Here is an 18799-nt window from a genome sequence, read left to right on the forward strand (position 1 = left end):
GGAAGTTGGACCCAACCTTAAATTGGAAAGTTGAAATAGTGCAAAAGTTTAAAGCCATTATATAACTTATTTAAAGATATGGAATAATTTTTGTAAGATAAATAATATTGTTAGGCACTTTCAGGCTCAATATGACATTTCAATATGTGTTTAACTATGTTAACATTGTTAAGCATTTCTTATTTGTTTATTATTAATTCTTGTCTATTGTTGGTGTATTTCATTGGGCAATAGCTCATTAGCAGTGGTTGTACTGCAGGTAAGGGAAAGGAGCCCATAGGGCACTAGGCGAGAAAGAGGTGATCATCTGTTTTTGATGTAAATATGTTTTGGAGTACAAGGAGATCTTAGAGGAGATCTGAATAATAGCTATATAAACCTTTTGATATGTAAGTAAAGTTCAAAAGTTTTAATAGAGCTCTATAATTGTTTTAATTATGTTGATGTTCAGTAAGTAATATTACATGCTTCATGTTGTTAAGAGTGGAGTTTGATATGTTGAAATACTTCTCTGTTATACTTCAGTTTGTGGTAGAGGGTGAGCCAAACTGGGGTGTGACAGGCCATGCACTAGCATGAGACTAAGAGGAACTTGGAAGTCTTGGCTTCTTTGTGGAGAGTCACTCAATAGAGAAGCAAAATCAAAATACAAAAAATAGTAATGTGGGAAAGAGAAGGCCGGTCACTCTAAAGGGGAGAACTTGGGATTGGTGAAGTGGAGGTAAGGTGAATTGATGGAGAAGTGGAGAATAATCTTAGAGAAAGATAAATCTGAAATTAAATTTTAGATTTTTGAATTAGAGAGGAAAGGAAAATTAATAAGAATTCAAATCCCCAAAATTAGAGCTAGAGGCTGGCGGTTATGGGAGGGGATTAAGGGAGCATTAATTGGGATATGAATGGCATTGGAGAGAGAAATTATGAGAGAGAGAGAGAGAGGGGTCGGCCATGTAGAGAGGGGAGAGAGGGGTTTTGTGTTTAATATGTGGGCCCCAAGGAAGTTAATGTAATTTTAATCAAAACTGAATTTAATCTCAGATTTGATTCAAATAATAAGAAACTTCCAAATGGGACTTAACTTTCTTAGGAAGGAGTTTTGAAATTCAAAATAAATTGATTGCCAACATGGATTCTTTCCTAAATCACATAGAGATAATTTAGGAAAGTATTTATGACAGAATTTTTTGAATTTCAATATTTAAATTTGGGGGACTATGGAGGATGGGCCGGTGGGTGGAACAAATAGAGGAGGAGAGGGGAGGGCCGGCCGGTGGCTGGACTGGTGGTCGGCAGTTTGGGCAGCTAAGAAGGCCGGTAGGCAGGAGATGGGGGGCTTAGTTTTGTGAGGAGGGGAAGCGGGCGAGGTGTAGGAGACCGGCGGGTAGGTGGCTAGGAGATGAGGCGGGAAGAGAGGGGAAAGAAGAAAAAGAAAAGAAGATCGGAGCCGTGAACCTTGGAATCCTCCGAAGGTTGACGAGTACTGCTTTCACCCACTAAGGGTCTCTCCTAGCATGAACTCATTTAAAGATTAAACAATAGAAAATATAATTTATTCACTAATCATCATCTGATACAATAGAGGAGGCCACAATATATAGGTCCAAAAAAACAAAAATACAATGGCGCAAATGCTGTGGGACTACAACTCAAGACAACTCAAAAGAAATGGTAAAATCGTAAATAGCAATTAATACATAAATATCAAAATAAAACTAAGCATCAAAATAAAGGTTGTGGATCGTAGCCATCGATCTGCGCCTCCTGGGCTGATATACTTGTCGAAAACGACTGTGGATGTCCTCATCACCCTGTAAATGCCAAAGAAGTTCATGGAAACAACAAAGGCCACAAGCATATAATTTTTGATTTTTTGCATGAAGAACAACCAGCGCTGCTGATGTATGCAAGGGGGGGGTCAACACAAGCATTGGCTGTTTTCGGTTTGAGCTTATGTAGTTGAAACTCTAGTGGTGCCAGCTCATTAATATCTAGTGGAGGAGTAGCTCATTATGAGCTGATGTTTAGCTCTAAATTCATATTGAGGTGTAAGATATTAGGTGAGTGGAACTTGTCTCTTCCTCTTCCTTTGCCTCTTGAGCTGCTGCATTATTTTTCCCTCTTTAGGCTGTTGGAACCGTGGCCTTCATGGTGCTTTAATGGTGGCTGTTAGTTTCTTGTGCTTGGCTGTTGGAACCGAAATTCCCTCCTTGGATTTGCTGTGCCGTTTGGGGTTTGCTGTGCTGAAACCGTGGGGCATTAATTCCCTGTTGCTGTGCTGAAACCGTGGCCTTTCCTCCTTGGATTTGCTGTGACGTTTGGGGTTTGCTGTGCTGGAAACCATGGCCTTAATTCCTGTGGTGCTGTTTGGTTTCTCCATGCTGAAACCGTGACTTTTTCTGCTTTGCTGTTTGGAATTCCTGTGCAGGAAATTTAAGGCTTTTATATGAGAATATGAACAGATTTTTTGGACAGAAATTGAACAGTTTTTGGGCTGTTTTTGAGTTTAGGGTGTCATTTTGTTGGTGTCAAAGTTTGTAAGCGTCCAAATTGTAAGTGTCATTTGAGTCAAAAGATTGTAAGTCGTTTTATTATATAAAGTTGTGTTTTATAGTATTTGTGTTCTTTTAAGCATTTTATGTCTTTATTTTGTTCTTAGAAAGAGATAGTGTTTTTTGTGATCAAAAATTTGGGGCCCTCTCCCAAATTTTTGATTGCATCAGCTGCCAAATTGAGAACAAGATAATAGGAGGGAGCAGCAAAAATAATAACAGTAAATATTGAATGATATTGATCCAAAAATAAACTGGAGTTCAGAACAATCTAACCAGGGCACGTGATATAAGAAACGTCATTACAACAGGAAGATCTTTAGTTCTCAAAACATCTGCAGCTGAATGCAGTGCCAAAGCTATGCCTTGTCTCCCAAGCCAGCAAAGATCAGCAACCTCAAATCCTGTGCTAAGATCCCGTATATATATAGAAAAAAGAGTTGAAAGCGCATCCTGAATATACAGTCAACAGTTAAAAATAAATTAAGTAAAATTAATCCCCCTTTGTTTAGACAAACTATAAGAAGACATACTTGAATTGTTTCAGGATTTTCATCCAAAGCTGCAGCTAGCGCCTCAGCTGCAGCCACACGCACATTGTAGTTAACATGGGATAGAGCATCAAAAAGACCAGAATAGTCAGTGCCAAATTCACATCCATAGCAATCCCATACTTTCTCTGCAGCTTCAGCAACCGCCTGAGGAAAAACAGACCAGCTTATATAAAAATAGAACAAAGAATAACACAAAAGAAAACTACAAAAACAAGAAAAGAATAAACGAAATTATATTCGCGCGTTTCTTAGTTTATGGGTTAACACCCTAACCCAATCATTTTTAGATCGTCTTTAATTTTCTATTATTTTGAATTCATTTCATAAATTTGATATGTTTTATAACAGTTTACTAGTCTAACATCTACCTTCAACTTTTCTCATTCTAGCTCCGTTGAGGTTGTTACCCAACATTTGAATAATAATTAAGGATCATCACCGAAGGACAACATCAGATATGCAAATACAACATTTTTAAATCCATTAAAATTTGATATATCAGTTTTAGTAAAGAACAAAGAAAGTGGACGCTAACCATTGAAATCACACAAATAATCAAAACGGGAAAATGATAAAGTAAAGGTTTATCTGATGTGACAATCAGCTTAGGCAGCCAATATTTCATAAAAACTGCAATTGACTCCAATATTTCACCTTCTCTGGATCATGTAATGCAATCCAAATTCTTGTAGCAGTTTGAAGATTCTGAGGCATAGAATGTCCAGAAATTGAAGGAATACAATTTAATGCATTCAAGCAGGAAAGCCTGACATGAACATCTTTTGCATAAATTCCATACATAGCCTGCACACGACATTAGGTTCTGGGTGAAGAATTTCAATTAATCAAAATAAGCATACTAAGAAAGTACAAAAAACTCACAGTTGCTATTTCATCAGGCTTTAAGCCTAAACATATCTCATTTAACAAGGGCCCTATTGATACTTTATAAGAAGGAACAATACCAAGAACGTGATAAAGGACCTGCAAAACAAGTTGTTAATAAGGTAAATAGCTTCCAATTGTTTTTGGATTGTTACATCAAATAATCTTAAGAGGCAAATCAGCTCAAAGTCTATACTTGTAGCATCCGTGTTCTGGGAAGAGGCAATATAGGATCTACATGCATAGAGATTATATGAAGCACATCATCATGTAGAGCAGTTTTCCTTGATGAAAGTAAAATCTGCTCCAGGATCTGTAAGACATCAAGGAGAGTCACTGAAAATGCAAAAAGGACATTTGACACCATTCAGACATTTAGCAGACATTAATAAACAGAAACCGTTAGAGGGAACCATACTGGAAACACAAAGGTAAATGAATCTGCAGGGAGTGGCCCAGACTTGCAGGACACCACTAGTCCAGAAACTATCCTCTCAAAAAGACCAACAGATGGCCATTTATTTATATCCTCCCCTTCACTGATTGGGGCAATAAGGTCTGAGACTGTGCGCGCATCTTCAGATGAAATTATGTTTAGAGCAGCAGTAATCTCACTTGCCCAGTCATTAAGAGGAGGGGCTAAACACCTAGCAAGCTTGAGCATGGCATCAAATGCAGCAGCATTTACAATCCGTGAATGAAGTAAAGGTTCAACATATTTTACCTGTTAATAAGATTACAAATATATATATATACGCTTAGCTATCGAAGCAAATTAATATATATATATATATATATATATATATATATATAGATAGATAGATAGATAGATAGATATATCAGCATGAAATGATTGCATTACAGAACTGTGAAAATGAGGATTCAAAAACATACAACAAGGTCGAAAATGACTGATCAGAGGACAGAAAAATTTAATATAAAAGAGCTAAAAACCCGAACAAATATTGAAAACAAAACAGCCTAAAATAAGTTCCTTAGCATTAATATCAATAAAGTGGTGTGACTATAGATTGTTGAATATCATTTTACCACCGTTCAGAATATCTGTAAGCATCCCCTAGATCAGAGGGACAAGCTTTACAAGGAAACACGGAGATGTCTTGGTGTTCCGGTACATTTCTCAAATCAGGCCAATGCAGTTAATACATTGACAAGTTTCACGGGTCAAAAAAGTATTGCCAATGTATAAAATGTATTGGGATTTACACTTTAAAATTGACAACATCAAAATCACATATTATAATAATCTTTTTGATGAAAGGGGTCATTTTGTAATTTTGAGATTCATACAAATCCTTTTATGTAATATATAAGAAACTCCAAGAACATTTTCTTTCAAAATTCAAAGTTTAGTTTGGGCTAATTTAATTTGATTAACAAGTATTAGATTTGCAAAGGATTCCCATGTAATTTAGGATCAGCTCTAATACAAATTCAATGATTATTTTAACTTTAGAGCATAAGGCTCATTATAATATCAATTTATTTGAATGTTTTTTCTCTTTTTTGTATACTTGGTCCAAAGACAAAATATTCTGTGTACTTGGTCAAAACATTAAATATGACGCACTTTCCACTTTAAACTTGTTGATCCAACGTTGGCCAAATAATTGAGTTGATAGGTACCATTCTGTCTTCAAGCTAAATAAGGCATTGAGAGGTGAGATAAAAAACAATTAGCATTTCCCATAACTTTAGCAGATTTTATCGTGCTAAAGGTTACGATGTCTGATCTGACAGATGACAGTATAGCACAAGACAACTTAAACTGTAGGAAGAGCTATGAAACCCACCCAAGCAGCTGCATAGCAGGATACAGAATGACTTATGCCATTAAGATTCAAGAGAGAGAGGGCTTTTGCAAGGTCGCACCTACTATTGTGGACATTATTAGTGGTGTACACCAGCGAAAGTATACTAGGGTTACAAAGTAAGTTGAAATAAAGCGCAAGCAAGCGATAGACATGAGTGTGAAGAGGTGGTATAAGGACAAAACAAGTTCAAGTTAGCGAGAAAGATCAAAATAGCTGGAAAGAACAGTGTTCGCAAGTTAGACAAATGACATTATAACAAAGAGCGGGAGAGATGTCCAAGGAGACAAGAAAGTTGGGGTTGCAAATGAGAGACATGCAAAGAAAAAATGTTGCAGATGCGGAGAAAATATGAGCGTGGAGCGCATCACATGCAATAGAATCAAGAACAAAGAGAAAGCGAGCATGATTACTGGTGAGGTGCATTCGAGGGTCACGAGGAAGAAGAGTTGTATTGAAGCGGCGATGGAATAAAGAGTTGCAAAAGATGAAAGTTGTAGTATCGGACATAAGAGAGGGACAGCAAGCGCATGTGTATAAGAGAGGGACAGCAAGCGCATGTGTGGCAGATGCAAAGCATGCATGGGATGGAGCATGTATTAGGAGCATAATCAAGTGAGAGATAGGGATCAGCTAAGAGAAAAGAATGAGTTGAACAAAGGAGATTATGTAGATGCAGGTGCAGGATTGTTGAAGGTAGCACCAGGGTGTGAGATGGGATTAACGGAGATAGAGAGAATGCAAGCAAAAAGGCGGAGAATGTGAAGAGCGAAAGAGTAGGCAAAAGCAGGCATACGTGGGGGCAGAGCACATGGACAAAGGAATGAGTGTGCCGGTGAGATGTGCAGGATGTGCAAGAAGTGAGTATTTCACAATTTTTTTATTTTTAAGAAATACTTAAATAGAGTAACCAAATAAATACAAAAGTCGATAAAAATCCTACTCGAACCAAAACAAAACTTAGATGAGTTTTGGATCAACTTGTCCAAATCAAACATTAACTTGATGATAATCTATCAATTCAATCTACATAATCCAAACTATCATGCCTACAACTGCTCTCCAGCAAAATGAAATTAAATCAGAGATCAAGATAAATTATTTCCAAAGATACATTTTGGTTTTATTGCAAAATCATTTTCTTTATGATTACTCACTCAAAGAATAAAGTAACTATCTAAAGGCCGGTTTTGTTCCATAAATCACATCAACAGTTTGCAAACTTCACAAAAATAAACACATAAACCATGAATGCTCCATTTGCAATCTCTATTAACATCCTCAAACTAACCTTGTACAAGCTTATTGATAAACGCTTCAAAACAACTATGAAGAAATTTGAATCAAAATTCAATAGTATTAAGGCAAGAAAATATCTAAATATCAGGGTGTGAAATATGCAAGTTTAAAGGCAAACAAAGAGAATCCTTTATATTCGCAAGAAAATATCATGAAATATTTCAATAATGGAATGAAACAAATTAGCATGGCTCAAATAATTCAAAGATACTCACAAGTGTGGGTAGTTGAGCATGTGCGAAAACTGGATTAGCAAAGGCCAGTTCACCAAGAGCTTTAAGCATCATAGAAAGATTAATCTGAATGCATCTAACTTTCTCCCGAATAGAGGCCTCCTCCATAAGCAGCAATTCCCTAGCTTCCTCCTTAGCTGTTTTTGGCTTATCTACACCAATGCAACGAAAACATTCGTGAAAGATATCAAGGCATCAAACTTAAGACCAGAATTTAGACTATAAAATTGATAAACAAAACACACCACTTTTCTTGGAAGCCTTCAGTATATCTTTCTTCCCTGAGTTCAAAGTATCTTTTCGGCTAGGTTCTTTTCGAACAGGATTGCTAGATTTGACATTATCCTTCAAAGATTGCAGAGAAAATTAAAAATCTACAGCTTTTTCCACGTGTTTAAAACAGAAAATGAAAGGCATCAGATCATACAAAGTCATCCAGGTCTTCATACAGACGATAACGGCCTTTTGCAAGTTTCGTGTTCTTAGCCACAATTGTCTCCGCAACATAAACACCTTGCTCGCTTGATAACATACCTTCCGGAGTATAAAAGATCTAGGTAACACTAGTTGATAAGTGAATAGAGCTTTACTAAGCAAGAAGCATAAAAAAATAGAAAACACACACACACACACAAAACAGGAAGTTGAGATCATTTATAATTCAACGCTACAGAAACAAACAACCTCAAACAATCATCAGCAGTGACCCCTCCAAATTCATTTATTTCAAAACATAACTGAACAACCCCTTCATTACAATTATATGCTGCAACGAATAAATTTAAGTACACTTAATTTTTTTATAGATGTAAATGCATCATCCATAATGAAGAAAATAAACTAAATATACAAGAATGAACGACAAATAAAAGATTTGATACATATCAGTATTTCTTCTGCACTTTAGTCTGTTAATTTTGATCCTGATCACTGCTTTAAAACCTAACATAAATGTTGATTTGCTTACAAGAACAATAATAAAGATGGAGATAGGATGGCCATTTTAATTAACAAAAAATTACTTAATAGTCCCTTTTCTCTTTATTTTTTATTAGGGACAGTTTAGTAATTAGTATATTTTAGTCCATGAGCTCTTCCCTATGAATACCTAAGTCTTATGTGGGGGAGGGGGAGTTAGTTCATTTCTTTTTCTGATTTCAAAATCTGAGATCAGGGAAGGGTCTCTTTTACTTAGGATGGATTTGCCCTAAACTTAAGAGAAGAGGGGTGAGGGTTTTTATTGTAGTCTGGGACTTCATCAACATCATTCTCCCGCCTTTTATTTGCTTTCCTGCACCATTCTCATTCATCATTCCACAAGAAGTCTCTCCATTTCCACCCTTGGGGACATCAAACCAGCCACAACCTGGGCTGTTTTCAGCAGACTAAACTATCAAGAACCTGCTGCCAGTCTTTCCCAAGCTGCCAATCATTATATCAATGCAAGAACCAAGATTCTTGCTACCTCCTAACAATCTCCTTGCATTCAGTTCCTGAGCCGCTGGCCTTAGGATTGAGCACACAGCCACTGATTTAAGGGCTGAACAGAAATACAGCTCACTGTCTTTGCAAGAAGAAAGTCCAGAAGATAAGAGAAACCTCCAACTACCCTTGGATCATCCTAACAGGTTTTGTATTCTTCTATTCTGTTAATTCGTTGAAATCTTTTAAAAGAACAAAAGCTGTCCTTGTTTTTGTTTCTCATCTTGAAAATTTTTGCAGTTGTTTTTTTTTTTTAACAAGAAAAATAACTGGCCACAACTGGAATACCTTTTTTACTTCTCTTCAGGTGACGACCAAGTTCCTAAGAGTTGCTACACTGCCATTACCAAGGATTAATGATCATACCAATGCTTGGAAGAAGATAACATGATCAGCCAACAAAGTTGATTAAGAGAAGTTGTAAAATTCTGCATCTAACAATTTGTAAGTGACTGAAGAGTCTTTCAGTAACTTTTTTTTTTTATTCACTCATTTTTGCTGAAGATTTTAGGCATTTGGGTGTAAGGAAGTTTGCGGGTCTTGTCAATTAGGAATTGGGGGTTTATTGTCTTATTTCATTGTTGGTGAGCTTTTTTTTTTTTCATCGTTCTAGATATAAAACTTTCTTAGTTGTTTATTTTACTCCACTATTTCTTGTCTCTTCATTTCTAAACCGTGAGAAAATTTTGGTATTAGAGCCCTAGGTTAAAATGCCTCCTAGGAGAAACCAACCTCGGCAAAACCAAGAACTCCAAACTATGGAAGAATTGCATTGTGAAATAAACAAACTCCAAACTAGGTTGGCAACCTATGAACGACATGATAGAGAAAAAAGTCCATTTCATTTCATTTTGATGACCACCACGACGAACATGAAATGAAAAATCCTTTCCATCAAGCATTTCAACAATCATCCCATAAAAATAAGGCAAACCGTAGAGAGAACCCATAAAAAAGTACCAAAATTTTGGGGATAAGATTAATATTCCGGATTTTGAAGGTGAGTTAAATCCTGATGATTTCATAGATTTTGTATAAATGGTGGAGCATGTCTTTTGATTACAAAGAAGTCCCATCTGATAGACAAGTAAAACTGGTAGTCATTAAATTAATAAAAAAAGTATCTATTTGGTGGGAAAACCTTAAGAGAACAAAGTTAAGAGGGCAAAAATAAAATTAACATATCAGAGAAAATGAAAAAAGAATTGCGAAGAAGATACTAAACATCCCGCCGTAAAAAAGATGCCTTTCTTAAATTACATGGGTTTCGACAACGACATTTTTTCATAGAATAATATATTTCTGAATTTGAACAATTGATGCTCAAATCTGATATTGTCGAACCTGAAGAGCATATTGTCGCCCAATTTTTAGGTGGCCTAGTCCTTCCATTTCCAATATCATACAATTACAACAATATTAGAGGTTATTTGATGTCACCAAATTAGCTATAGACAATTTTCCTCTAGCATAGGACAAGCTTTTCGAAGAGCTAGTTAGAAACCCCCGTGATGAAACGCATTGAAACCCTCAAAAAATGTTTTCCCAAATAAAATCCAAACATCCGAAAATAACAAGGCCAATAACTCCACTAACAACAATCCATTTGATGTGCCACCTGAAGAAGAAAATGAAATTGAAAAAAATTTGGAATATGAGAAACAATTGATTTATGCTAATGATGAACTCCTGATAGTGTGTAGAGTTTAAAATACCACTATGGAGTTAGATGTTGATTGGTTGAAACACAATATTTTCACACTAGATGCACTATTTAAGATAAAGTATACAATATGATTATTGATGGAGGTAGTTTTGAAAACGTTGTGTCCAGTCAAATGGTGAAAAAATTAAATTTACCTCTGCAAGAGAATCCAACACCCTATAAGTCAACTTGGCTTAAAAAAGGCAATGAAATTAAGGTTTCAAAAAAAATGTTTAGTCTAATTTTCTATAGGAAAGAAGCCATAAGAACAAGTGTTCTATGATATCATTCTTATGAATGTCTGCCATAAGTTATTAGGTTGACAATGGCAATATGATAGGCATACTATTCATGATGGCCATAAAAACACATCTAACATTGATTATAAAGAGAAAAAGATAGTTCTCACGTCAATGAAAGACAAGGTGTAGAAAAATCAAGCCCACACAATATAGTCTAAGTCTATGTTTCTCAAGGCTATGAAGGAAGTTTCCTCGATTTATGCTCTCATACTTAATGAGGGTAACAAACAAGAAAAGCCTATCCCATAATTATTTCGGCTTTTATTACAACACAAATGGAAACAAAAATCAAGTGTGCAAAATAGAATCGCTAATATCTTTAGTCGAAGATATCCTATTTTTAGTGTTCTCCAATAAAAAGTAGTTGGACTTGAGATGATCAAAAGAACCTAATACCAACAAAGAGGAATTTTGCATGATGTGGTTATCCTATCAAAATATTCAACATTGCAATACTTTGACCTTTCTAGGAATAAGAATATGTTCAAGACAAGAGGATGAGTCTCCTTCAACCCGAGGAGAATGATGAAGATAGAGATAGTAGAACAATTTCTATTAACAAAAAATTTACTTAATTACCCCTTTTCTCTTATTTTTTATTAGGGGTAGTTTAGTAATTAGAATATTTTAGTCCTTAAGCTCTTTCCTATAAATACCTAAGTCTTATGTGGGGGACGAGGAGTTAGTTCATTTATTTTTCAGATTTCAAAATCTGAGAAAAGGGAAGGTCTCTTTTCCTTGGGATAGATTTCCCCTAAACGAGAAAAGGGGTGAGGGTTTTTATTGTAGTCTAGGACTTCATCAATATCATTCTCCCCCCTTTTCTTTGCTTTCCTCCACCTATCTTTTGCATCATCTAGTGGTGGCCGGCAGAGGGTAGCAACAAGCAGCAGGTGACAAGCTACCAGAGGTGGTGGTGGTGGCAGCCATCGGTGGGCGGCGGCTGCCGACTGTGGTGGTAGTGGTGGCAGCTGGCGGCAAGTGGCGGCGGCCTATAATGGTGGTGGTCAACGGCAGTGGGAGGAGACGACAGCCGGTGGTGGGAAGCGCGACTATCGGTAGTAGCTAGTGGCATCGCCAGACGCCGACGAGTGTGGGCAGTCAAGTGAGCTTGCTTGCGGAGTAAACGGTTCTCGCTCAAATTGGACGAGTTTAGTTTACCTCAAAAATGAACGAAAATGATTTACACTACATTTCTTTTTCACCCAGCCCCTAAAAAAAACTTTCCTGTGAAGTTACTAAACTCACTTTAAGAAAGTTGCATTTCAACTATAACAAAATTAGTCTTTTCCCAAAGCATTTCTCAAACATCCTAAAATTATTTCTATCATTCAAAGAAGCAAAAGTAAACAACAAAAGTAATAAATAGAACATGACCAAAAAAAAACAACAACAACAAATGTACCATATAAAACCTTATGAAAAGAGAGCGGCTAGCAAAAGAAAGAAGCGCCAAATTATTATAACCCACTACTGAAATATTCCTCTTTTTAGACTTGTTTTATCATATTGGTGAAGATGGTGACCTTATTCCCAGAAATGCCGGAATTGTAGGCCACCCAGAAAGACAAGCCACGGAATCCCAAGAGACAAGAAGAAAAGGGGAAGGGGAAGGGACAAGAAATACTCAACTTGTGTTGACCCCCCCCTTGTCTACATCAATTGTCGGAATCCTTTCTTTTGAGAATCAATTCATAATGATTTTAAACTAATTTTCTAAATGATTGAGCTTTAAAATTGTTAAAATCCAGACCATCCCTTTAGCCCTTGATCCCACGGCCAAGGATGGAGATACGTGGGAGGCTCACTTGGATTACTCCTATCTCCTTCCATATGCAGGTAGCTGATTTAGGAAGGATTGTATTAGCGGAATTATGAATAATTTTGTATTTAGTTGTTTCTTTATTAAGATATCCTGCATAGATCTATAATTAGGGATAAATTTGTGTAATAATAATTCAATCCTTTTTCCCTCTCCAATTATGTGAATTCTAACATGGTATCAAAGCCAACAGCCTTCATTGCCGATTGAAGAACAATCGTAGAATCATTGGATGAGGAAAAGAAAAAAGAAGAAGAAATCGGAGCTGCCAGACGCCACCGATGCTGCCTCCAACTCGGAAGAACGCAAGTGGGTGGAGTCGGCACTAGGTGGAGTCGAACATCTAGGCGAAATCGACACCATAAGGAGGTAACACCAGGCGGAACGAGAGCAGGGCTACGGAGCTCTATCCGACTCTCACACTACCTGTGAACGGTCGAACATCCACGAAGGAACCGATCCAAGTATTGTAACTTCCGATTCGACATAAGGGAGAAGTCGTCAAAGGAGCGTAGTCGAACAGCCACGAAGGAACCGAAGAAGCACCTCCTGCAATGCACCCGAAGCCGAACAGCAATGACGTCGAAGGAGCGAAGTCGGACAGCCACTAAGGAGCCGAAGAAGCGACGTGTGCCTACACCTCCTCCGAAGCCACGAAGCCATAGACGTAGGAGGACGAAGCTTGTGAAGAATTGAAGCACGTCTGACTCACGCGTGTAAAAGAAAGGCTTCATGCCCTAGCTTCTCTCGATCCGAGTCCTTTAAAGCTCGGTTCGGTTTACTAAACCGAGAGGTTATTTCAAAAAAAAAAGCCTTTATTGCCGTAACTAAAGATCAAAGAAATCTTATTTTTGGAGCCTTCATTGCTATCCAAGATCAAATAAATAGTCTTCATTTGACACAAAATGTCATCTTCCAGGTAGTACAGTCTGGAGAGGAAAAACATGCCTTCATAGCCGAAAATATGAGGAATATAAAGTTCCCATCACCGGCCTTCATTGTTGAAATTATGAGGAATATTGATCCTTCTACCGGCCTTTATTGCTGGAATTATGAGGAATGCAGGTTCCCACCTCCGGTCTTCATTGCCAGAATTTTGTCATATATTGTCGTGCCTTCATTGTTGACATTCCCTTAAGAATCGAGAAGGAGACAGACCTAAAGAATAATTAATTCACCTTCTCCATTGTCCCACCACTAGCCTTTATTGCCATTTCCAATATCTTGAGGGCTATTGTTCAACGCAGCCATCATTGCTGCCCTTACAGGCTTGATTGATATAGCCTTCATCGCTATCATTTGTCGTTGAAGCTAATTCTCCCACAGTTTTGACCAAATGGAACACTATAGTACACTAAGGGATTTGATAATTCTACTGGACTAATTACCAAGCTGGGAATGACTGATCTGTATTCCCCAGCTTGAGGGGGAGTGTTAAAATCCCGACCATCCCTTTGGCCCTTGATCCCACGGCCAAGGATGTAGATCCGTGGGAGGCTCACTTGGATTACTCCAATCTCCTTCAATATACGGGTAGCTGATTTATGAAGGATTATATTAGCGCAATTATGAATAATTTTGTATTTATTTGTTTCTTTATTAAGATATCCTGTATAGATCTATAAATACGGATAAATTTGTGTAATAATAATTCAATCCTTTTATCCCTCTCCAATTATGTGAATTCTAACAGAAATTAATAGAAGTTTTTTATTCCCTCCAAAGTTTCATTCACAAAGAACCTAAAGAAACAATTAAGGGAGACGATGCAATAAACTGCTATAAAAAAACCGCCACAAGTTTAAATGCGATGAAAACAGATGAAAATTAAATAAAAATAAGATGAGCAAAAGGATAACACATAATCATTATGGTGCTGGAGTTAGTTCGCTGTGAAAAAACCTGAGCTTGCTTAGCTAAAAATTCAGATAAAGAAAACCATTTCTTAAAATTTAATATTCAAACTAATATTACCATTAGGACTAACAATTTACTAATGGATTACATTTTACCAAGGAAAGAGAGAACGCAAGAACATAACAAAATAATTCGGAACATCAACATACCTTATGAAAGAGTAATAAGTACATAAAACGAATAAATGTCCTAGAATAAGATGTTGAAACATATAAAAGTCAAACCTAAGTAGTAACAAAAAAAGGAACTGAATGGACCATGCACCATCATCGTCATCACCCTCTCATCATACAGGACTTAAATACTAAGGATTAATTTTAAAATATGTTTACTTTATTGACCATGAGTTCTACAGAAATAAAGATGAGCTTTATCACCTTTATATCAGTCTCTGATAAAGCATCATGCACTCGACTGTCCAGAAGCCCATTCAAGTGCTGCAAACAGAGTAAAATGATGACAAGGGGAAGTGACACTAATAAAAATGGTAGCATATTCTCACAAGAAGTTAATAAAACAAACTTTCGCAAACTCTGAAAACGTGTCATTGGGTGTTATCCTCATCAATGTTGACAATGAGTGCAAGGCTGCAATTTGCTCTAGTGAATTAGAACTCATTAATCCCTTGGATCCCAATAAATCCTGTAAAACAAAAAAAAAAAACATTAAAACCAGATAGTCAACAAAAATCAAGTGATTATGCAATTCAAAAGTAATCTGAAATGCTATAAATGAAATATATTGTTAAAAAAAAACAAAAACAAAATCAGCAAGAAAAACAAATACTTGGTACAAAAAAAGCTATTTATTAACATACTAAAGTCATGAGTGTATTTAATTCCAAGATATGCTTATACATATCACCAAAAGAATCAGTATCTTTCTCCAACATATGAAGGATAGTATCATGGATCATTGATTATTGGAGCTCAATTCAATGGTATTTAATATTTTACATATGAGGAAAAACATGCCTTCAACAAAAATCAGTAATAGTCAAAAAAAAGAAATTGGGAAACTGTAAACAATGGGCGAGCGTTGCAAAACCACCTTTATTAGATAAAGCACCAAATTCTGATGTAGACACACAAGAAGAAATTCATGCAATGGATAGAACTTAAACAAACGTTATTAAAATAAAAGCAGACAACTAAGACTTGACAAACACAACAAGAAATATTAGGAGAAATAAAGAAAAATAAAAAGACGCTATCCTCAGACAACCGTCAAAGCGGGTTCCTCACATGCATCGAATTGTAGGTTAAATAAGAAAAGTGCATAAGACTAGCAAACCGATGGTCCACCACTGCAAGATTGTCCAAATGCTCCCAAATCAACCAAAACACGACACCCTAAAGTTGCTTCACTGTTGAGAAGAAGGATACAGATGGAGTGGCACTTGCGGAGAGACGAAGAGGTTAGAAGCCCGAGAAAAAGGGTGGAAAGAGCCCGCAGGATTTCCGGAGGGGATGAGAAAGAAGGGTGGAAAGAACCCGCAAGATTTCCAAACAAACCCGCAGGTTTAATAGCAAATATGCTCACAAATATCAACTGCCTTCATTCTCAACATCTTCTCTTATTTATAGGCATAGTAAAGGAATGCCAAAAGCCACCTTAGTTAATGTTCACAACATCCCAAGCATCATTTTTCATAGGATTTCCAAATGCCACTTCGGAAAACAGCCCAGCATAAATCCAGCCAAGGACCAATCATGCCAGCAAATCAAAGGTCTACAAAGTCTTGTGCACAACCTACCATGATCATTAGATGCTTTCCCATCATTGCATAGCTAAAAGAAAATAAAATAAAATAGAAAACAAAATATACTATTGTACAAATAAAATAAAAAGTACAGAAATTCTTGATAGCATCAAATTCAGACAAAAACTAAGGCCATTAACATGGAAGGCAGTGTTAGAACCAGCAGCCGGACCGATTCAATTTAAATGGTCCCCTAACTAAAGCATGAGCAAGCAAAAAAAAAAGAGCGAGCTGAAAGAGAGCTCGAGCGAGCAGCTAAGCGAACTGAGCAAAGCAACGTGTTTGGAAACAAAAACATGCGACTCCTCGCGAGTTATAACTCCATTTCACTCCGCCCAATTAAGCCAAATGAGAGAAATGCAAATCAGGAGCAGAGACCAAGAGGTAGAAAAGGAATTTGGGAGAAAATGATTTTTGCTCAGCAAGAGAAAGAAGAAGAGAAAGTAAGGTAAATTTTTTTTTTTTTGTTTATTTTTAGAAAGAAAGAAATTCATAAATTTTAATTTTATCAAAATTAATTTGTTCAATTATTAGTCAGGGAAGAAGAAATAATTATCAACAATTTCTGAGGTTTCAATTTGGCAATAAGGAAAAAAGGTTTGGAGGTAAAAGATGCAAGTTATATAGATATAATTTCAATACAACAACAACAACAACAACAACATCAAGCCTTTATCCCACTACGTGGGGTCGGCTACATGAATCCTTTTTCTCCATTGTGTCCTATTAAAAGCCAAATTCTCGTTTAAATCTAATAAAGAAAGGTCATTCCTAATATTTTCTAACCAAGTCTTTTTAGATCTACCCCTACCTTTCTTAACACAAGTCAAATCTAATACCTCTACTCTCCTAACCGGGTCGTCGGAAGGCCGCCTTTTTATGTGACCAAACCATCTAAGGCGACTCTCTCTAATCTTATCTTCTACTGGAGCTACTCCAACCTTTTCACGTATATGCTCATTTCGTATCCTATCTCTAAGGGTAAAGCCACTCATCCATCTAAGCATCCTCATCTCTGCCACACTTAACTTAGTATTATGCTTCTCTTTTAATGGCCAATCATTATATAAAATATGTCAGCCAATGCATCAAATACTATAATGCGAGTAAGAAGGTGGTTAAATAAATTGATGATGTTCAATACATCATCTTATGTTACCTTAGAAGTTGTTTGAGGAGTTCGACGTAGTTTTTAATGATGCTAAATTTCTCTATTGCCGAAATTAATATTTAATTACAATATTAATATTTTTTTGCAATGAAGAATTAAACTATATAGCCAAGACAAAAGTACAACTGTACTGTAAGTGATGCAATCAAAAATTTGGGAGAGGGGCCCAAATTTTTTATCACAAAAAGCAAATTCTTCCTATATAAAAGAAATACTAAAATTGCTAAGAAATCCACCAAATTTTAAAAAGACATAAAAATAAGAAACAAAGATACTTTTATAATATTAGAGAAAACTATTACATTTCATGACTCTTACAAACTTGTCTCTTAAAATTAAACGACTCAAGCAAGACACCCTAAAGTTGCTTCACTTAGAGAAGAAGGATACAGGTGGGGTGGTCACTTGCGGAGATACGAAAGAGATTAGAAGCCGAGACGAAGGTTTGAAAAAGCTCGCAAGATTTCCAGAGAAGGTGGAAGAACGTGGACAAAGCTCTCAAGCTTTTCCAAGAAGAACCCGCAGGTTATGGCTTCCAAAAATCACATCATATCACTCATAAAACAGCCACAAAACTTCCTCTATATATAGGCATAAAAGAGGAATACAAATAGTCATTATAATCACTAATTAATTTAATTAAAAGGGGGGGTAAATAAAAAGATAAAATTCAGTCCAGATTTCTGTACAGGAATCTGTCCAGAAGTCTGTCCCAAAACAGCCCCAAAAACCTGTTCAAAAACAGTCCAAAAAACTGTTCATATTCCCATATAAATGAGGTGATAAAAGCCATCAATATCCCTGCACAGGAATCCCAAACAGCAGGGCAGAAAGTCACGGTTTCCAGCATAGGAAAACCAACAGCAGCAAGCCATTTAAAAGCCACGGTAATAGCAACAGAGAATTCCAAACGGCAAAGCAAAGATCAAGGAAAAAAGCCACAGGTTTCCAGCACAACCGAGGCAGCAATTAAAGGGAATAAAGGCCACGGGTTCCACCACAGAGAAACCCCAAACGCCAACATTAAAGCACATTGAAGGCCACGGTTCCAGCAGCCAAATGAGGGAAAATAATGCAGCAGCTCAAGAGGCAAAGAAGAAGAGGAAGAGACAAGTTCCACTCACCTAAAAGCTTGCACCTCATAATGAATTTAGAGCTAAACATCAGCTCATAATGAGCTACACCTCCACATGATAATAATGAGCTTGCACAACTAAAATTTCAACAACTAAAGCTCAAAACCGAAATCAGCCAAGGCTCCCATAGAACTAGAAAACACCCCAAAG

General features: G+C 36.7%; 1 protein-coding gene across 1 annotated transcript in view; it reads right to left on the reverse strand.

Moving 5' to 3' along the window:
- The window catches only part of LOC110092167 (protein ILITYHIA), a 144098-nt gene that overhangs the window by 81365 nt on the left and 43934 nt on the right, over positions 1-18799 (reverse strand). The window contains exons 14-24 of the mRNA XM_028695700.1: positions 15103-15222; positions 14958-15017; positions 7780-7905; positions 7598-7697; positions 7335-7504; positions 4407-4712; positions 4185-4301; positions 3986-4087; positions 3758-3907; positions 3083-3247; positions 2826-3002 (exon numbers count right to left, since the gene is read on the reverse strand). Coding sequence (XP_028551533.1) covers positions 2826-3002; positions 3083-3247; positions 3758-3907; positions 3986-4087; positions 4185-4301; positions 4407-4712; positions 7335-7504; positions 7598-7697; positions 7780-7905; positions 14958-15017; positions 15103-15222 — 1593 coding nt within the window. The remainder of the gene's footprint in view (positions 1-2825; positions 3003-3082; positions 3248-3757; positions 3908-3985; positions 4088-4184; positions 4302-4406; positions 4713-7334; positions 7505-7597; positions 7698-7779; positions 7906-14957; positions 15018-15102; positions 15223-18799) is intronic.

Source organism: Dendrobium catenatum, unplaced genomic scaffold, assembly GCF_001605985.2.
Source record: "Dendrobium catenatum unplaced genomic scaffold, ASM160598v2 fragScaff_scaffold_665, whole genome shotgun sequence".
NCBI classification, from domain to species: Eukaryota; Viridiplantae; Streptophyta; class Magnoliopsida; order Asparagales; family Orchidaceae; genus Dendrobium; species Dendrobium catenatum.